At 40.7% G+C, this 22,374-nt stretch overlaps 1 protein-coding gene and 1 pseudogene across 1 annotated transcript; one reads left to right on the top strand and one right to left on the bottom strand.

The window, feature by feature from the left end:
• The first annotated feature begins 1,665 nt into the window (after positions 1 to 1,665).
• LOC129855093 (acyl-coenzyme A thioesterase 1-like) lies at positions 1,666 to 6,061 on the top strand (annotated as a pseudogene).
• Positions 6,062 to 15,904: 9,843 nt separating this feature from the next.
• LOC129855091 (acyl-coenzyme A thioesterase 1-like) lies at positions 15,905 to 21,324 on the bottom strand. The gene is made up of 10 exons (XM_055922411.1): positions 20,768 to 21,324; positions 20,338 to 20,437; positions 20,051 to 20,241; positions 19,666 to 19,829; positions 19,029 to 19,148; positions 18,709 to 18,797; positions 18,512 to 18,605; positions 18,133 to 18,213; positions 16,622 to 16,763; positions 15,905 to 16,350 (listed from the first exon to the last, which is right to left on the bottom strand). The coding sequence occupies exons 1-10, from the start codon at positions 20,961 to 20,963 to the stop codon at positions 16,220 to 16,222; spliced, it is 1,308 nt and encodes a 435-aa protein (XP_055778386.1). The 5' UTR covers positions 20,964 to 21,324; the 3' UTR covers positions 15,905 to 16,219.
• Between the last annotated feature and the right edge of the window lie 1,050 nt (positions 21,325 to 22,374).

Here is a 22,374-nt window from a genome sequence, read left to right as displayed (position 1 = left end):
GATATTGATAAAAATGAAGCCTGGTTTGTTGTAAGGTAGGCCTACTGTTGTTTTATATTGTATGAGAAGGGTAATCGTGCATTTTTGACAGGTTAACGTTTCTTGATGAAGACATGCTGTTAGCAAGTCTGTGCTTTTGTCATGAAGCTAAAATGTAGAGTAGGCTAATGAGTGTAGCCTACAGACGACAAAAAATAAGCCATTTGTCTGCCCATGCTTGTGAATTGTTGCATTATTCAAAAGTGTAATATGGTTAAGATGAAAAGTCGCTTGCATAGTTTAAACATGCTCACTGGCTAGTGTCTATGCTGAGATATTTATGGTAAATGTCCATTGCCAAGCCCCCGAACAATCTCTCTGCACATGACATTACGTTGCTAATGTAAATTGAAATGTTAATGTACATATGATGTACATTGAAATGTCGTCGCGCTGCCTCTTCTGGTCAATGAGAAAAGCTCCATAAATAGCTTCTTAGTAAAGAGCCATTTCTCAAGCAAGAATTTTGATAGGCCTGGGAGTGGTCTGAGTGGGGAGGAGAATGTACTGTTATTGGCAGAGTGGTTTGGAACTGTCTTTTTGTTCTGTTAAAGATGCACTATTCAGAAATCACTCTGCCATTTCCTGGTTGCTAAAATTCTAATAGTTTGCCTAATTTCAGTTTGTGACAAAACAAGCAAGTATTTAAACCGCAGTGATATATATTTTTCATAACCAAAAATATTGTATTTTCAGCTGTTTGAAGCTGGTGTACAAAACTGAAAAAACGAAACTTAAGAACGGAAAGCATAGAAATTGCGGACATGGAATAGATCTACCGCTTCTTAGACTTGCTTTCAATGAGAATGACAGATCTATAACACACGTTTCTATGTGAATTTGGTCGGGTCTCCCAAAAAGTTATATCGCAGCTAGGCAGGGAGGCCAAAACTCCAACCCACCAAAACAGGCTGAAATTTCAGACAGTCTTTTCATACCGTTCTTACACTAAAAAGACATTATCATCCTTTTCACAATTTCACAGTATTATTCCACCCTCATAGTGTGGAAATATATATAAAACACAGGGAAATCATGTTTTTGACTGCACTGGGCCTTTAAGAAATGTGTTAGCATTAGCCTGTTTACTCCAAAAGTGCTATATTTTTACAGTGATGACTCCCACTGCTCCGATTTCCAATAAACAGTTCTTGCTCAATGGCCGTAGCTGTATGGACTAAAGGCTCTAAAGCACTTTTTGAAATTTTGTTTTGAGGTCTGATAAATATTGTTTGTAAAGTTTAGAGAAATGTACGCTCTGACATGTTCATTGTTGAATGTTATTCATTGATTTCAATGTCAAGGAGACCCATGATAAAGGCTTTTTCATGCAATATTTTGTCTGGAATTAGATGTTAAACTGGTGATATCTGGTTCTTTGTTGATGACAAAGTGCGTGGGAGATCAAGGACAATGATCTAATACGTTAAGTCATAGTTCATTAATACGCACGGGCAGTCCCTGTAAGGGAAAAGCATCCAAGAACATTTCTGTAAATATCATTTTTTATCCTTATATAGGGTTCAGCCAGTTCAGACTGGTTAAGGTTAATCTTTTCTTAGTTTCTATTACGAGAGGGTCAGAGCATTTGTTTTAGAGGACATTTCCACTGCAACAATCTGTGACATGAATTCTGTTCCTGTGTTGACTGTAAAACCATGGAGAGCCCTCTTTGATGAGAAGTTCCATGTGGTTGTGGGGAACTTACCACCGACACAGGAGGTCACACTACATTCTTTACATCAGTCTGAAGACACAGACTACTGGGAGGCGTTTGGGCATTATGTCAGTGATGCTCAGGGAAGGGTCACAGGTGAGAGATATTATTTCATCATATCTTTAACCAATTTCTAAAGAAACACCTCTAAATACCAATGGAAACATTCAGTAATAATGCTAAATCATCTTTGTCTGAGACAGTACCTTCATAGAAAATGACTCAAGTATTAGGGAAAGTCACCCAGTAAAATACTACTTGAGTAAAAGTCTAGAAGTATTTGCTTTTAAATGTACTTAAGTATCAAAAGTAAATGCAAATGCTAAAATGTACTTAAGTATGGAAAGTAAAAGTATAAATCATTTCAAATTCCTTCTATTAAGCAAACCAGAAGGCACATTTTTTTTTTTTACATTTACGGATAGCCGGGGATGACATAATTTACAAACTAAGCATTTGTGTTTTGGGAGTCCACCAGATCAGAGGCAGTAGGGATGACCAGGGATGTTCTCTTGATTAGTTTGTGAATTGGACGATTTTGCTGTCTTGCTAAGCATTTAAAATGTAAGGAGTACTTTTGGGCGTCGGAAAATGTATAAAAAAAGTAAAAAATACATCATTTTCTTTTTGAAAAGGTAAAGTAAAGTACAGATACCCCAGAAAACAAAGTATTTTTACTTAAGTACTTTACACCACTAGTCTGAGATTGATATAGTATGGCGAGGGTAATAATCTATTATCATCAAGTACTTGAATGAGGTAAAAAAGTATGTGACTACTTAGATTTTGACAGACTGCTCAGTGTAAGTGAAAAATGTTTGGCTAAAGTAGACACATGTTGATCGCAAATTAATCTCTGCTACTTTATGTGCATGTAGTTACCAAAAGTTTGGACATTGTTTTTTTTTGTTTATAGTTGCCAAACATGAAAGTTTTGGGGGCACATATGAGGGTGTTGATCCAATGGGTTTGTTGGCGAGCATGAGACCAATACCTGGCAGTAGAACTGGACTCAGGTAAGCACTTCAACCCTATCCGATTTTATTAACGTTTCATTTTTGGAGATTGTGTGCTTTTGAACCTCTCAGTATCCCACTGTTGCCACCATATGTAATGATGATACCAGCTGTTCTGTTGGTACTTTCTGACCCTTAGATTCAGGATCAAAGAAGTCCACACTCCCATGGTGGTGCACATCTCTGTGTACAGGGGACACTTGAGTCAGGGTTTCAGGGAGCAGTTGGCCCTGGCAAGTGTTGTCACAGAGCGCTGGTGCATGGCCCCCGGAGTCCGCAGGGTCGACATCACAGAGGGAGGGGTCACAGGTACCCTGTTCCTGCCACCAGGTAAACTACATGCCTAGTATACTGAGTGATCACATCTGTGCAGGACAATTTGTATAGGTGATTGTTCACTGTAACTGCACTCACTACAAGGGGAGTGCACTATGTATGTTTTGGTTGCTTAAACTAGGCTCTAGACACGTACAACAATACATCAATGATTTACTATTGTTAGGTTTTAAATTAACATTGGAATATGATTAGTAAAGCTTTAACCATGTTTCTTCACCCATTGGGTCATACAGCTGCATAAGACAAAGACATGGTTCCACCATTGGTAGTATATATACCCCAATTTAGGTCTCCTCCTTCTTTCTAAACATTACATCTTTATTACTAGGCAAGAAGTGAAGTGATGCGGGCAACAAACTGTTCCTTCTCCCTTAATGTGACCTGACCTGACCTCTACCCCCTCCTTGCTAAACCACATCTCTCCACCCTTATCAGTGCCTGCCAACATGTGATCGTCTTTCCTTCACTCAGTACATTCCAAGCTTAATTGCCTCCACATATACATTTCTCCTACATTCCTCCTACATTCCTCCTACCTCCTTCCTCCAACCATTAACTTCTGGTGTATAAACCATACTATGGCACTCCTCATGTCTCTAGTACAACTGATGATTAACAATATTTAAAGTTTCGAAATCCGACCCCATCACTATGGAGGACAGAGCTAAAGAATTATAAAGTACATGGATGTAAAGATGCATGTTCTGCTCTCGGGTAGACACTAACAATTACGTTTTTTGTCATGTCATCCCGAAGGTCCCGGACCCTTCCCTGGAGTTTTAGATATGTGGGGAGGTGGTGGCGGCCTGGTGGAATATCGTTCTGCTCTCTTGGCATCCCACGGCTTTGCTGCCATGGCGTTAATGTACCTCTTCCCAGATGCACAGAAAGCTGCTACCATTGGCTTCCATTACATTGAGGTGTGTATCTGTCCCATTTTCTTATGGAGATACAAAAGAGGAATTGACTTGGGGACTTTGGAAAACCACGGTCTTACATATAATGTTGATTTCTTGTCTCAGAATGCTTTCAGACTGATGCAAGATCACCCTCTAGTGGCCTCTGACAAAATTGCCCTGCTTGGCACGTCCTTTGGCGCCTCAATCGCTTTATCCCTCGCTGTCTTCTCAGAAACTGTAAAAGTAAGTCTCTATGCAAGTCCTTTCATCTCCTGTTCATTTCCTGGATAAACATGCATTTGTACTGGCACCAGACCAAAAATGCCCCTGTCATAATTCATCAGTACGATTTTCCGATTTGTAGTTGCGAAATGTTTACCATGTTACATGCAGCGATATTGGAAAATAAATTGCATGCATGTCTATCTGTATTTTATTGATCACTATATGAGTCTAAATGATGTATGTTTCTCAGGATTTTATTTATTTATTATCCAATATGTACAGTGTAAATTAACGCTTGTCTATCTTTTTAGCCAATATGTTGTGTGTGCATCAGTGGCAGCCATGTTCTTACACTCAAAGCCAACCAGTCCATTGCAGAATCCTTCAAAGTGATGAAAGAGTGAGTTTGTACCTGTGTTTGTGTTTGTGTATATGTGCATATGAATGTGTTTGTATATTGGCATAGCATTGACTTTGGGAGAGGACAACGTACTAATTAATGGCACCTGACCATTGACCATGTGTTTGCAGACATGTCCATAAGTCTCGCATGGATGAGAACAAGTGCATAATCTGGAGGGACACTCTTCTACCCATTCCAGAGGATTCTGACCTGAAAGTAGATGTAAGAAACCCACCATTTCAGAACCTTGGGTCTCGGCCGGCTTGTTTTAAATGATATTTTCCGCATTCACAAAATGGTGGTCTTGATATAAATCAATATTTTTTGTTTTTTTCCAAGGTGGGGAGGATAACATGTCCATTACTACTGGTTGTCGGACAAGATGATACAAATTGGGCCGCTGTTGAATCAGCTGATGATGTGAGCAATGTTCCTGACAGTCTTGAGTGTGTCCTTATGTAGCCTATTCTTAAAATGGATTTGTGTGAATGGACGTATTCTCCATGAGCTGAACTCAGGCTCTGGGGTAAATCATGCATTGATGTCAATGGGATATTTGCTTGTAAGAAGTATTGCTTGGATAGGAACTCTGTTAAAGCCCATCAATTGCTCCTTCTCAGATGAAGCAGATGATGGAGAGAGCAGGGAACAGTCACCTGCTGACCACTCTGTCCTACCCTGGAGCTGGTCACCTGATTGAACCTCCGTATGGTCCCCACTGCAGGGCTTGTACCTTTGTGTTGCAGCCAGGCCAACAGAGAGGTGCCTTTGCGGAGTCATTCATGCAGACAGACTGTGCTTTTAAAGTTCTTGTGCTCCTATAGGACTCCCAATACATTCCTCTGGGACCACAGGGATTTGCAATGTTTTGCTCTAGCTCAACATTACCACACCAGATGAAACTACTTCACTAATCATCCTACAGTTCTATATTTTTCTTATGTCCTGTAACTTGAATGCATTTTTATGTAGGTCTACATTACACAGTCATAGGAATATCATGTCTCAAATGTGTTAAATCTAAAGCAGTCATTCCAACTTGTTGCAGTGGTCGTGCTGTGGGGAGGCCTCACCAAACCTCATGCTGTTGCACAGGAAGACTCATGGGAGAAGATTCTAGATTTTCTGCAAGAGCATCTCTGTCACAGTGTCAAACCCCATGTGCAGTCCAGATTGTGAGCATTGTCTTACGTCAGGTGGTATCACTCCTACGTGTGAGAGAAGAAGATTCTAGGTTTTCACCAAGAGCATCTCTTCCAGAGCGTTGATCCACAGTCTGATTTTGAGGTCATCAACATCAAACAAAAATATGCTGAATTGATACTAAGATGACAACAGCCCAGATGCAGTGGGAGTGTACCACAGCATCAACCGCCACATTGGTGCAAGATGAGTTCAAGATTTCGCTGAAAGTCTGGGTTATACGCACAAATCTCAAATTAGTTTTCAGACCTTTGTGCCGAAGCAATGTCACTGAATTCTGAAGAGGACTTTGTCTATTATTTCTAGAGTTTCAAAGAATCAATGATTTTCTTCCTGTTTTCAAAGATGTCTATCCACTCTCTGGTATTTAATAGTAAAACTACGGTACTGTAGAACTTCAAGGCCACCACAGGTGAAACAGCATGGTAGGTATAATCGTAATATTGTTGTCATACAATAAATGTAAACTGAATGTATCTATTTATTGTTTTGTTTTTTTATCTAGAAATATACATTTTTGCTAAATAAATCAAATCTAATGTTATTTGTCACATGTCCGGAATACAACAGGTGTAGGTAGACCTTACCATGAAATGCTTACTTACAAGCCCTTAACCAACAATGCAGTTTTAAGAAAAATAAGAGTTACTAAAAAAATAAATATATTTACTAAATAAAATAAATAAATAGAAGAGCAACAGTAAATAACAAGGCTATATACAGGGGGTACCGGTACCGAGTCAATGTGCGGGGGTACAGATTACTCGAGGTAATTCTACATGTAGGTAGGGGTAAAGTGATTATGCATAGATAATAAACAGTGAGTAGCAGCAGCGTAATTTTTTGTGTGTGTGTGTGCGGCGGCGGGGGGTCAATGCAAATAGTCCGGGTAGCCATTTGATTAGCTGTTCAGCAGTCTTATGGCTTGGGGGTAGGAGCTGTTAAGAAGCCTTTTGGACCTAGACTTGACGCTCCGGTACCGCTTCCCGTGACGTAGCAGAGAGAACAGTCTGTGACTAGGGTGGCATTAGTCTTTGGCAATTTTTAGGGCCATCCTCTGACACCGCCTGGTATAGAGGTCCTGGATGGCAGGAAACTTGGCCCCAGTGATGTACTGGGCCATACGCACTACCCTCTGTAGCTCTTTGCGGTCAGAGACCGAGCAGTTTCCATACCAGGCAGTGATGCAACCAGTCAGAATGCCCTCGATGGTGCAGCTGTAAATGTTTTTGAGAATCTAAGGACCCATGCCAAATCTTTTCAGTCTCCTGAGGGGGAAAAGGTGTTGTCGTGCCATCTTCACAACTGTCTTGGTGATAGTTTGTTTGTGACGTGGACACCAAGGAACTTGAAGCTGTCAACCTGTTCCACTACAGCCCCGTCAATGAGAATGGGGGCATGCTCAGTCCTCCTTTTCCTGTAGTCCACGATCATCTCCTTTGTCTTGATCACGTTGAGGGAGAGGTTGTTGTCCTGGCACAACACCTCCAGGTCTCTGACCTCCCTATAGGATGTCTCAACGTTGTCGGTGATCAGGCCTACCACCGTTGTGTTGTCAGCAAACTTAATGATGGTGTTGGAGTTGTGCTTGGCCACACAGTCATGGGTGAAAAGGGAGTACAGGATGGGACTAAGCACGCACCTCTGAGGGGCCCCCGTGTCAGCGTGGCAGATGTGTTGTTGCCTACCCTTACCACCTGGGGGCGGCCCGTCAGGAAGTCTAGGATCCAGTTGAAGAGGGAGGTGTTTAGTGCAAGGGTCCTTAGCTTAGTGATGAGCTTCGAGGGCACAATGGTGTTGAACGCTGAACTGTAGTCAATGAACAGCATTCTCACATATAGTTGAAGTCGGAAGTTTACATACACATTAGCCAAATACCTTTAAACTCAGTTTTTCACAATTCCTGACATTTAATCCAAGTAAAAATTCCCTGTCTTAGGTTAGGTAGGATCATCACTTTATTTTAAGACTGTGAAATGTCAGAATAATGGTGGAGAGAAAGATTTCTTTCAGCTTTTATTTCTTTCATCACATTCCCAGTGGATTAGAAGTTTACATACACTCAATTAGTATTTGGTAGCATTGCCGTTACATTTTTAACTTGGGTGAAACATTTCGGGTAGCCTTCCACAAGCTTCCCACAATAAGTTGGGTGAATTTTGGCCCATTACTCGTGACAGAGCTGGTGTAACTGAGTCAGGTTTGTAGACCTCCTTCCTTTCACACGCTTTTTCAGTTCTGCCCACAAATTTTCTATAGGATTGAGGTCAGCGCTTTGTGATGGCCGCTCCAATACCTTGACTTTGTTGTCCTTAAGTATGCTTGGGGTCATTGTCCATTTGGAAGACCCATTTGTGACCAAGTTTTAACATCCTGACTGATGTCTTGAGATGTTGCTTCAATATATCCACATCATTTTCCTGCCTCATGATGTCATCTATTTTGTGAAGTGCACCAGTCCCTGCTGCAGAAAACCACCCCCACAACATGATGCTACCCCCGTGCTTTACGGTTGGGATGGTGTTCTTCAGCTTGCAAGCCTCCCCCTTTTTCCTCCAAATATAACAATGGTCATTATGGCCAATGAGTCTAATTTTGTTTCATCAGACCAGAAGACATTTCTCCAAAAAGTACGATCTTTGTCCCCATGTGCAGTTGCAAACCATAGTCTCGCTTTTTTTAGGGCTGTTTTGGAGCAGTGGCTTCTTCCTTGCTAAGCGGCCTTTCATGTTATATCGATTTATGACTTGTTTTACTGTGGATACAGATACTTTTGTATCTGTTTCCTCCAGCATCTTCACCAGGTCCTTTGCTGTTGTTCTGGGATTGATTTGCACTTTTCGCGCCAAAGTACGTTCATCTCTAGGAGACAGAACGGTATGACGGCTGTGTGGTCCCATAGTGTTTATACTTGCGTACTATTGTTTGTTCAGATGAACGTGGTACCTTCAGGCATTTGGAAATTGCTCCCAAGGATGAACCAGACTTGTGGAGGTATACAATGTTTTTTCTGAGGTTTTGGCTGATTTCTTTTGATTTTCCCATAATGTCAAGCAAAGAGGCACTGAGTTTGAAGGTAGGCCTTGAAATACATCCACAAGTACACCTCCAATTGACTCAAATGATGTCAATTAGCCGATCAGAAGCTTCTAAAGCCATGACATCATTTTCTGGAATTTTCCAAGCTGTTTAAAGGCACAGTCAACTTAGTGTATGTACACTTCTGACCCACTGGAATTGTGATACAGTGATTTATAAGTTAAATAATCTGTCTGTAAACAATTGTTAGAAAAATTACTTGTGTCATGCACAAAGTAGATGTCCTAACGAACTTGCCAAAACTATAGTTTGTTAATCGGAAATTTGTGGAGTGGTTGAAAAACGAGTTTTAATGACGCCAACCTAAGTGTATGTAAACTTCCGACTTCAACTATAGGTGTTGCTTTTGTCCAGGTGGGAAAGGGCAGTGTTGAGTGCAATAGAAAATGCGTAAACTTGGATCTGTTAGGGCGTTATGCAAATTGGAGTGGATCTAAGGTTTCTGGGATGATGGTGTTGATGTAAGCCATGACCAGCTTTTCAAAGCACTTCATGGCTACAGACGTGAGTACTACAGGTCGGTAGTCATTTAGGCAGGTTACCTTGTTGTTATTGGGCACAGGGACTATGGTGGTCTGCATGAAACATGTAGGTATTACAGACTCGGCCAGGGACAGGTTGAAAATGTCAGTGAAGACACTTGCCAGTTGGTCAGCGCATGTTCGGATTACACGTCCTGGTAATCCGTCTGGCCCAGCTGCCTTGTGAATGTAGATCTGTTTAAAGGTCTTATTCACATCGGCTACGGCGAGCATGATCACAGTTGTTCTTAGCAGCTGGTGCTCTCATGCATGCTTCAGTGTTGCTTGCCTCGAAGCGCACATAGAAGTCAATTAGCACGTCTGGTAGGCTTGTGTCACTGGGCAGCTCGTGGATGGGCTTCCCTGCCACATCCGACAAGGGTCAGAGCCGGTGTAGTAGGATTAAATCTTAGTCCTGTATTTACTCTTTTGCCTGTTTAATGGTTAGTCTGAGGGCATAGCGGATTTCTTATAAGCGTCCGGGTTAGAGTCCTGCTCCTTGAAAGCGGCAGCTCTACCCTTTAGCTCATTGCGGATGTTGCCTGTAATCCATCGCTTCTGATTGGGGTATGTATGTATGGTCACTGTGGGCACAACGTCATCAATGCACTTATTGATGAAGCCGGTGACTGATGTGGTATACTTCTCAACAGGGTTGGGTAGGTTACTTTCTAAATGTAATCCGTTACAGTTAATTGTTACCTGTCCAAAATTGTAATCAGTAACGTAACTTTTGGATTTCCCAAACTCAGTAACGTAATCTGATTTGTGTGGGTTGTAGACTCCGTCTCATGCTACCACTAGAGTGAGAGCACCGCCAGCATTCAAAAGTGACCAAAACATCAGCCAGGAAGCATAGGAACTGAGAAGTGGTCTGTGGTCACCACCTGCAGAATCACTCCTGTTTTGGGGGGTGTCTTGCTAATTGCCTATAATTTCCACCTTTTGTCTATTCCATTTGCACAACCGCATGTGAAATTTATTGTCAATCAGTGTTGCTTCCTAAGTGGACAGTTTGATTTCACAGAAGTGTGATTGACTTAGAGTTACATTGTGTTGTTTAAGTGTTCCCTTTATTTTTTTGAGCAGTGTATATACACTACCATTCAAAAGTTTGAGCTCACTTAGAAATATCCTTGTTTTCCATGAAAATGAGTTGCAAAATGAATAGGAAATATAGTCAAGACGTTGACAAGGTTATAAATATTGATTTTTAATTTAAATAATTGTGTCCTTTGCTTTCGTCAAAGAATTCTCTATTTGCAGCAATTACAGCCTTGCAGACCTTTGGCTAGTTGTCAATTTGTTGAAGTAATCTGAAGAGATTTCACCCCTTGCTCCCTGAAGCACCTCCCACAAGTTGGATTGTCTTGATGGGCACTTCCTACGTACCATACGGTCAAGATGCTCCCACAACAGCTCAATACGGTTGAGATCCGGTGACTGTGTTGGCCACTCCATTATAGACAGAATACCAGCTGACTGCTTCTTCCCTAAATAGTTCTTGCATAGTTTGGAGCTGTGCTTTGGGTCATTGTCCTGTTGTAGGAGGAAATTAGCTCCAATTAAGCGCCGTCCACAGGGTATGGAATGGTGTTGCAAAATGAAGTGACAGCCTTCCTTCTTCAAGATCCCTTTTACCCTGTACAAATCTCTCACTTTACCACCACCAAAGCACCCCCAGACCATCACATTGCCTCCTCCTCCTTGACAGATGGCGTCAAGCACTCCTCCAGCATCTTTTCCTTTTTTCTGCATCTCACAAATGTTCTTCTTTGTGATCCGAAACCTCAAACTTAGATTCGTCTGTACATAAAACTTTTTTCCAATATTCCTCTGTCCAGTATCTGTGTTCTTTTGCCCATCTTAATCTTTTATTTTTAGTGGCCAGTCTCAGATATGTATTTTTCTTTGCATCTCTGCCTAGAAGGCCAGCATCCCGGAATTGCCTCTTTACTGTTGACGTTGAGACTGGTGTTTTGTGGGTACTATTTAATGAAGCTGCCAGTTGAGGACTTGTGAGGCGTCTGTTTCTCAAACTAGACACTCTAATGTACTTGTCCTCGTGCTCAGATCTTCAGTTTCTTGGCAATTTCTCACATGGAATAGCCTTGATATTTCAGAACAAGAATAGACTGACGAGTTTCAGAAGAAAGTTCTTTGTTTCTGGCCGTTTTGAGACTTTAATCGAACCCACAAATGCTGATGCTCCAGATTCTCAACTAGTCTAAAGAAGTCCAGTTTTATTGCTTCTTTAATCAGGAAAGTTTTGCCAATGACAGACTATGATCAGTAATACTGTATCAAAGGCTGCACTGTCTAACAATAAAGCTCCCACAATCTTCTTATTATCAATTTCATTCAGACAATCATTTGTGTCACTGCAGTACATGTGTTCCCTTCTCTATACACATGCTGAAAGTCTGTTGTTAATTTGTTCACAGATAAATAGCATTGTATATGGTCAAACACCATTTTTTCCAAAGGTTTGCTAAGAGCCAGCAGCAAGCTGATAGGTCGGCTGTTAGAACCAGTGAAGGGTGCTTTACCATTCTTGGGTAGCGGAATGACTTTAGCTTCCCTCAGGTCTGAGGACAACATTTTTCTCCAGGCTCAGATTAAAGATATGACAAACAGGAGTGGCAATATAGTCTGCTATCATCATCAGTAGCTTTCCATCTAAGTTTTCAATACCAGGCAGTGTCTCATTATTGATGGACAACAATCATTTCCCCACCACACCCACACAAACTTTACAGAATAAAAATGTACAATGCTTTTCTTTCATTATTTGGTATTTTATGCACAGATATGACGACTCATAGTTTGTTGGCATTTCATGTCTGAGTTTGCCCACTTTGCAAAGGAAATGGTCATTAAAATAAGTGGCAATATAAAAAGGTTTTTGGTGAATGAGCCTTCTGATTCAATGAAAGATGGGAGTTGAATTAGTCATTCTGCACACTTATTTGAAATGTGTGTATTATGTAACAGGTTTGTGGCTGGGACCACAGATTGTCCTGAGTTTGTGGCTGTCTAGATCCCTGATGTTTGTTGTTTTCAGTCTTCGTCGTGACCTGCCTTGTCTGGAACTGCTAGGAGTAACAGCGTAACTACGTTGCTAGCTACTATGACAAAGACCAAAGCTGGCGGGAGTACCGTTGAGGACAGTGGTGTCTCTCTATCACACGTGAAGGATCTTTTAAACAAACACTAAGAGACCTACAAGCAGTTGTTACCACAAAAAGAAAATAGCTTCAAGTGTTTTGTCCAAATACTTGTGGATTCTACTAATAAAAGAATGGACGACCAGAGAGGTCCCGGACCTGAAGAACAGTTTGCAGTTCTCCCGGGGTCAGCTCGATGAGTTAAAACTGGAGAACGGCAAGATGACAGCAATCTGTAAGTCATTGAGAGAGGACATCAGTTCTGTGTGTGAAATGCTTGATAGTAGATCTCTCTGTTTACATCACATACACTTTCTTGGGGACCTGAATATTGATTGGTTTTCATCAAGCTGTCCCTTCAAGAAGAAACTTCATAGTGTAACCAGTGCCTGCAATCTGGTTCAGGATATTAATCAACCTACCAGAGTGTTTACAAACACTACAGGAACAAGATCATCCACATGTATCGATCACATTTTTACGAATACTGTAGAACTTTGTTCAAAAACTGTATCTGTACCCATTGGATGCAGTGATCACAATATAGTGTCTATATCCAGGAAAGCCAAAGTTCCAACAGCTGGCCCTAAAATAGTGTGTAAAAGTGATCATACAAAAGATTTTGCTGTGACTCTTATGTGGATAATGTTAAAAATATTTGTTGGTCTGACGTGATTAAAACATCTTCGGGATCGGTGTCCCTTCCACGGGACAGTTACAGGCAGTTAGATTTGGGTATGTTATTTTAGGTGAAAAAAAAGGGGCGGATCCTTAAGGGGTTTAATGAAATGATGGGCAGAAAGACAAATTCAACTCCATCTTTCATCGAATCAGATTGCTTATTCATCACGAAACCATTTGATGTTGCCAATTATTTTAATGGTTATTTCATATGCAAAGTGGGCAAACTTAAGTAGGGAATTCCAACAACGAACAGTGAGCAATTGTATTCATGCATAAAAAAAAAACAAATAATGAAAGAAAAGCATTGCAAGTTTTAATTTTGTAAAGTTAGTATGAGAGAGGTGGGAAAAAATATTGTTATCGATCAATAAATGACAAACCTCCTGGCATTGACAACTGAGATGGAAGACTACTGAAGATGGTAGCTGACTCTATAGCCACTCCTGTCATATATTTAATCTGAGCCTAGAGGAAATTCTTTGTCCTCAGGCCTGGAGGGAAGCCAAAGTAATTCCACTACCCAAGAGTGGCAAAGAGGCCTTCACTGGTTCTAACAGCAGACCTATAAGCTTGCTGCCAGCTCTTAGCAAACTGTTGGGAAAAAATGTGTTTGACCAAATACAATGCAATTTCTCTGTAAACAAATGAACAACAGACTTTCAGCATGCTTATAGAGAAGGGCACTCAACATGTACTGCACTGACACAAATGACTGATGAGTGGTTGAAATAAATTGATAATAGAAGATTGTGGGAGCTGTAATGTTAGATTTCAGTGCAGCCTTTGATATTATTGAGCATAACCTGTTGTTGAAAAAACATGTGTTATGGCTTTTCACCCTCTGCCATATCGTGGATTCTGTCAGGACCTGGTTACGAAATTGGGTCTCCGGTGAGAGAAACAGTCACTTAGCTAACTGAGCCACTAATAGTCGGCAGAACCCAGAAGATGAGGCAGACACAGCAGTACTTGAGACGGTGTTTTAATAAATTAAAAAGGAAAGTACTTTTTACTTTTTTTAAATATAAATCCACAACGTCAAAAGTAAATCCAAGAGAAAAAAGGTATATCCTCCAAGACACAAGGTAAATCAGCAGGGAAAAAACCTCAAAAGAAAAATCTAAAAAATAAATAAACGAGAACAAAAACAGAGTACCTCAAGAGAATCCAACTGGAGTAACAAAAGTTCACAGCATGGCTGGGGCTGGGTGCTAACATTCAAACACAGAGCAAAGAACTGTGGGAAAACTAAGGATTTAATTACATACAAGGGAAACGAGGCACAGGTGAAAATAATAACTGGAAATAAGAGAAAACAAAAGGGTCAAAAAAGCCCAATGGGGGCATCTAGTGACCAAAACCGGAACAATCCTGGCCAAATCCTGACAGATTCAGAGCTATCTATCTGATAGAACTCAAAGGATTTTCTTTAATGGAAGCTTCTCTAATGTCAAACATGTAAAGTGTGGTGCACCGCAGGGCAGCTCTCTAGGCCCTCTACTCTTTTATATTTTTACCAATGACCTGCCACTGGCATTAAACAAAGCATGCGTGTCCATGTATGCTGATGATTCATCCATATACACATCAGCAACCACAGCTAATGCAGTCACTGAAACCCATAAAGAGTTGCAGTCTGTTTTGGAATGGGTGGCCACTAATAAACTGGTCCTGAGCATCTCTAAAACTAAGACCATTGTATTTGGTTCAAATCATTCCTTTAGTTCTATACCTCAGCTGAATGCGGTAACGAAAGGTGTGGCTGTTGAACAAGTTGAGGAGACTAAATTACTTGGTGTTACTTTAGATTGTAAACTGTCATGGTCAAAACATATAGATTCAATGGTTGTAAAGAAGGGGAGAGGTCGTAATAAAGCTCGTAATAATTGGCCATAATAAAGAGATGCTCTGCTTTTTTGACACCACTTTCCAAAAAGCAAGTTCTGCAGGCTCTAGTTTAGTCTAATCTTGATTATTGTCCAGCTGTTCGGTCCAGTGCTGCAAGGAAAGACCTAGTTAAGCTGCAGCTGGCCCAGAACAGAGCGGCACATTTTGCTCTTAATTGTAATCAGAGGGCTGATATAAATACTATGCATGCCAGTCTCTCTTGGCTAAGAGTTGAGGAGAGACTGACTGCATCACTTCTTCTTTTTATAAGAAACATTCATGTGCTGAAAATCCCAAATTGTTTGTACAGTCAACTTACACACAGCTCTGACACACAGACTTATCCCCAAGGTTTTTTTTCACAGTCCCGAAATCCAGAACAAATAGAGCCCTAATTGCATGGAACTTCCTTCCATCTCATATTGCTCAAATATTCAGCAAACCTAGTTCCAAAAATCAGATAAAGCAACAACTCATGGCACAATGCTTCTCCCCCTACTTGACCTAGGTAGTTTGTGTGTATGCATTGATACGTAGGCTACGTATGCCTTTGAACATCATTTTTTTTGTTCTGTCCTTGAGCTGTTCTTGTCTATTGATGTATTATGTCATACTGTATTATGTTTCATGTTTTGTGTGGACCCCAGGAAGAGTAGCTGCTGCTTTTGCAACATAATAAATATAATATAATAATAAAATACCAAATACCAAACACATTTTAATCAAACCATATGGTTCAAATGAAAAATACATACCAAAAAATACATACTTAAATAAATTGCATTCATATCAGAACTTACATCATACAATAAGGCCATTGATACAGTTTGGTGTAATCATTAGGCATCTGGGCAGGAACAGTTATCTTTGTTTATTTCTTTGTCTGATCTGCATGGTGTCCATTGTTAATTACCTCACAGTCCATTGTCTTATGTCAGATAGAGCAATGATTCCACCTGCAATGATCGGTTGAGGGACGAGTGTTGCGTAGGAGTGACGCCACCTGACGTAAGACAATGCTCACAATCTGGACTGCACATGGGGTTTGACACTGTGACAGAGATGCTCTTGCAGAAAACCTAGAATCTTCTCCCATGAGTCTTCCTGTGCAATGGCGTGAGGTTTGGTTAGGCCTCCAAACAGCATGACCACTGCAACAAGTTGGAATGACTGCTTTAGATTTAAGACATTTGAGACATGATATTCTTCTGACTGTATAAATGTAGACCTACATGAAAATTGGGTCCAGTAACATAAGAAAAACCTAGAACTGTAGGATCATTAGTGGACTAGTTTCATCTGGTGAGCTAGATCAACAGGTTGCATCGCCCTGTGGTAATAGACGAATGTATTGGGACTCCTATAGGAGCACAAGAACTATAAAAGCATAGTCTGTCTGCATGAATGACTCTGCAAAGGCACCTCTCTGTTGGCCTGGCTGCAACACAAAGGTACAAGCCCTGCAGTTGGGACCATACGGAGGTTCAATCAGGTGACCAGCTCCAGGGTAGGACAGAGTGGTCAGCAGGTGACTGTTTCCTGCTCTCTCCATCATCTGCTTCATCTGAGGAGAAAATTATGGAGTTTAGCACTAATTAATTAATCTCATCAATTGATATCTTGTACTTAAAACCTCTTACATGTAAAGTCCCCATATTTGGTGACTCTATTAGATTTTTCTAATTCAATTCAGTCTGGTATGAGAACGGTAGCCCCTATCTGCAAAAGCAGGGTGTCTGCAGAAAGCTGAGTATCTTGGCTATTGATCTATGCCTTCAAATCTTTGGTTTGACTTACTACCATATATGGGCATACACATTTATAAGGGCAGGCCGTGCTGATGAGCTCATTTCAAGATGTTTGCTACCTACATTCCTGTCAGCATTGTGAAGCATAAACGTTGATACACACCCAAAGCCGGGACCCAAAGCCGGGTCGTTTTCACCAAACAGCAAACATCTTACAAGGTAAGCGTCGATTTGGTCTGTGTTTGGGCTGTAGCTACAAGGGGGATATCAAATTAGGAACAAATCTAGCCTACTGCCAATGTTATCTGATGATGTATGACTTAATGGCAACATCATATGTCCACCGAGTAACTATATCTTTGCGCATCAGAAATATGATGCTTGTTTATGCGCTGTAGGCATCAATATCCCCGGTATGTCCTCCGACACCACCACAATGTTTGAGAGAGGTTGGTGTTTTATACATTTTGTTTTTATAGTAAACAACAACTTTTGGGCACATCCAGTGTGCAGAAACAGTGCAATTACCACATTCGGACACTTTGGAGAGGTTGAAAGGACACTTGAATATCCCGTGGGTACCCCATAACACCCCCCACAGTGTTTGAGTGAGGTTGATATGGTAAAAAATTGTGTTTTTATACTGAAAAATAGCATTTAGGGATTTCAAATATGTAATAGCACTGGAATTATCTCATTTACAGACATATGCCAGTTTGGAGAGGTTTATGGACACTGGAAGCATCCCATGACCACACCTGAAACCACTTACTAAAACATCTGCCCATTTCTAGTTGTTAGGTCTATAAGTCCCATTTTTATCTGATATTGTTCACATGTTGTGGAAGCCATCTGATGTGTTTCCAGCTCTGGGCATCAATAATTCACGTATAGCTTGTCAATGAAAGATGGTTATTTTGTGTGTGCTTGATCTTGTTTATTCTGAACTATGTAACTCCTATCTATCTTCTATCTATCTAATTTCCTCATAATCTCCCAGATATTTTCTTTCCAAATATATCACGTTTTGCCATGTCAGAATCATGTAATTACACATGAATAGCAGTTACTTTTGGGTATGTCTATTTAGGCCGAAATCTACATTTTGCCATTACATTTAAGAGGTTTTTTAAACTGCATGTATGAAGCATGATATTTTCCATAGGCAAACCAGACGTAGCTCACATCATCGGCTGATTCAACAGCAGCCCAATTCTGATCATCTTGTCCAACAACCAGCAGCAGAGGACATGTTATCCTCCCCATCTGAGGACAGAATAAAACAAAATGGAGCAGAACTGAACAGATTAATAGTCATTTAGGAAAACATTGAATATTGATAGACGCAACAATACTTCTGAGCCCTCAATCTTGTGAGATACTGGAGGATCATGATAGGACTGGAGAAAGTGTGAAACTGTTCTCAGTATTGGTTGAGTTCTCCAGCGTAATCTTTTAGAGGTCCTTATCATCCTGTCCTCCTGTGTGGGATACAGTTCCCTCGCTACAATCATCCAAACAAGAGCAGACTGAAGGATCTTTCTGTACATAACAGATATCTTACTTCCACTTTCAGGTCTATATCTTCTGGAATAGGTAGAAGAACGTCCCTCCAGATGAGGCGATTCTCCTCATCCGTACGGGCCTTTGCGTATTTTCTGAAAACGCATGGCCAAAAGTATAGTACTGATTTTCTCCTTGAAAATCATTAGGCTACTTTATAAACAGACAAACACAAGTAAACATAAGGTATTGACTCACTTGTGTATACCCTGAGATGTTTCCTCAACGGACTGGGTGGCTCCAATTCGACACGCATGGCTGCCACTGATGCACACACAACATCTAGGCTAAAAGGAGTAGACAGACATTTAATTAAACTGCATGAATACATTGTTTATTACTGACTGGGGACAGATAAGCAAAAATGCATTTTGTCGCTGATATTCATGTGATTTTCCTAAACACAACTCAATGATGGTGAGTATGATGGGGACATTTTGGTTTGGGTAAAGCGCATGCACATATGTTTATTCAGGAAATCAACAAACTGACAGGGCAGGAGTTTCTTAGGGACTTACTTTGACAGTTTCTGAGTAAGCAGTGATGGATAGAACCACTGTAACGCCAAGGGAAAGGCCAAGCAGCGCAATTCTGTCAGCGGCCACTAGAGGGTGATCCTGCAGTAGTCTGAATGCAGCCTGAGAAGATATTAGCATGTGACTACTCATTTAGGCATTTATTAAAGTTTTCTCAAGACAATGGATCAAGAAAGACGTGCAGATGGTTTTTTCCCCCAGCCCCACAGACGTGAGATACAGCATAGTGGTGTGCGTGTTAGTATTCACATTCAAAGATGGTGAAAGAGTCCTCTCACCTGATTCCAAAGGTATAAATCAGTTACTAATTGTGTAAGGTAAGGATTCAAACTAGCAAACAAACATTCACCACAGGCATTATGTAGCATTGTCTGTCAGACTGTCACTTGTCAGGCAAGTTATTGTTTATCAAGTTATTGTTTATAAGAGCTTACCGACTGACTTAAAAATAACTTCTTAAAACATAGTACATGTATTTGGAGCAGTTCCCATTTTGCAGGCACACACACGCACACGCACACACACACACACACACACACACACACACACACACACACATAAATGGCCGAGCGTCAACCATGATTTCTATATGAAAATGGTGCAGACGGTAGACACAAACCTCAAAGTAAGGGTAGCCAATGGTAGCATTTTTATTTTGGTCTGGGAAGACGTAAAGTAGCGCCATGGCAGCAAAGCCGTGGGATGCCAAGAGAGCCGCTCTATATTCCACCAGGCCGCCACTACCTCCCCACATGTCTAAAACTCCGGGGAAGGGTCCGGGACCTTCAGCATGACATGATCAAAAAAACATTATTCTTTATTTCTACCACTGACCCTGTGCCTTATACCAGTCAAAAGTGTATATATATATATATATATATATTCAACATATCAGAACTCAAAATGTAATTTGTTAGGACTTATTATTCCTCTACTGGTCTTAAAGAGAACCCAGACAAAATGGCCAAAATGTGACCTTCAGTTATTGAGAGCATATTGTGTACCTGGTGGCAGGAACAGGGTCCCTGTGACCCCTCCCTCTGTGATGTCGACCCTGCGGACTCCAGGGGCCATGTACCAGCGCTCTGTGACGACACTCGCCAGGGCCACCTGCTCTCTGAACCCCTGACTCATGTGTCCCCTGTACACAGAGATGTGCACCACCATGGGAGTGTGGACCTCCTTCTTTCTCAACCTACGAGAGGTATAAACAATTTGTATTCCAAAACTACCAACTACTTTAGCGTTGGCCTGAGTGTCAGAATAACCTCATGTTCATTCTCATGTTTACCTGAGTTCCGGTCTACTGCCAAGTATTGGTCTCATGCTCCACAACAGACCCATGGGCTCAACACCCTCATATGTCCCCCCTACACTTGGATCCTTGAAGACTATTAATGACATAATTACTTGAAAGTTACTTGAAAGTACAGGGCGAAAAGTGTGGCTTGTGTAGCAAAAAAACACGCATTTTGTGACAGGGTTTTTTATATAGTTATGGTGAATATGACACAAGTCTGAGTTTACAGAATCCATCATATTGTTATTTCACTGTAATTCCTTTAAATGAATGAAATCAATGAAAGAGTTTCCAGTGCAGGCCCAAATACATCCGATAGTGCATTTACAAATGTTTTTCTGGTGTTGAAGTAGCTAAATGAAGTAGCAAAATGAAGTAACTACAGGAAATTAAGTAGATAAATGGAAATAATATCTCTCACCTGTGACCCTTCCCTGAGCATCACTGACATAATGCCCAAACGCCTCCCAGTAGTCTGTGTCTTCAGACTGATGTAAAGAATGTAGTGTGACCTCCTGTGTCGGTGGTAAGTTCCCCACAACCACATGGAACTTCTCATCAAAGAGGGCTCTCCATGGTTTTACAGTCAACACAGGAATCACACCCATCTGACACATGACTTCTTCACAAAAAACAGTGACAACCTTAATAGGTCTCCTTTACATTGAAGTTGTGAACCGTCACTGCTCATCCGACCCGTGAGCAATGGTTAAAAACATCAATAGAGTGCCTAGGTGAATATCAAATCAAATTTTAACTTTATTTGTCACATGCACCAAGTGCAACAAGTGTAGACTTTACCGGGAAATGCTTACTTACAAGCCCTTAACCAACAGTGCAGTTCAAGAAGAAGAAAATATTTACCAAGTAGGTTAAAATTAAAATAAATAATAAAAAGTAACACAATAAGAATAACAATAACGAGGCTATACACAGCGGTATACAGTGGTATTTTGTCCGGTCCAAACAGCTACTTTAACAGCTTGCTCAGTACATATACGTAGATACCATGTACCTTAGGGTTTAATTATTAACTCATATCTTCAAAGATAAAAAGGTGGATGAGTAACTCATTTGCAGGTCATTACCACTCTTCATGAAATAGGCAACAATCCAGTATTAACTTCATAAAATGTGGCTATTCTAATCAAATAAGTACCTTGTGAGGAAAACATTATGAATGTGGGTTTTCACATGTGCATTTTGTTTTGTGTGAAGGTTAAATGTAACACAGTCTATCAGTACCAGAGGTGATATTCACTGAGGCTGTGAGGGAGAACTCTAATCCCTGGTCAATCAGTGTTATCTTTGTAACATTTTTAAATAGTGGGACTTTGGAAATAGCTTATTTCAAATAATAAATGTGATATATCATGTACTGTTGCTGTTGCATCATCGACTGCCCCTGGCCAACCAGTATATATACAGCTGAAGTTGGAGGTTTACATACACTTAGGTTGGAGTCATTAAAACTCATTTTCAACCACTCCACAAATTTCTTGTTAATTTACAAACTATAGTTTTCGCAAGTCGGTAGGACATCTACTTTGCGCATGACACAAGTCATTTTTCTAACAATTGTTTACAGAAAGATTATTTCACTTATAATTCACTGTATCACAATTCCAATAGGTCAGAAGTTACATACACTAAGTTGACTGTGCCTTTAAACAGCTTGGAAAATTACAGGAAACGATGTCATGGCTTTAGAAGCTTCTAATAGGCTAATTGACATCATTTGAGTCAATTGGAGGTGTACCTGTGGAGGTATTTCAAGGCCTACCTTCAAACTCAGTGCCTCTTTGCTTGACATCATGTGAAAATCAAAAGAAATCAGCCAAGACCTCAGAAAAAACATTGTAGACCTCCACAAGTCTGGTTCACCCTTGGGAGCAATTTCCAAATGCCTGAAGGTACTACGCTCATCTGTACAAACAATAGTATGCAAGTATAAACACCATGGGACCACGCAGCCGTCATACCGCTCACGAAGGAGACATGTTCTGTGTCCTAGAGGTGAATGTACTT

The sequence above is a fragment of the Salvelinus fontinalis genome, chromosome 5 (assembly GCF_029448725.1).
Source record: "Salvelinus fontinalis isolate EN_2023a chromosome 5, ASM2944872v1, whole genome shotgun sequence".
In the NCBI taxonomy this organism is placed as follows: Eukaryota; Metazoa; Chordata; class Actinopteri; order Salmoniformes; family Salmonidae; genus Salvelinus; species Salvelinus fontinalis.
Note: the sequence above shows the minus strand (reverse complement) of the source record. Positions and strands in the feature narration are given on the sequence as shown.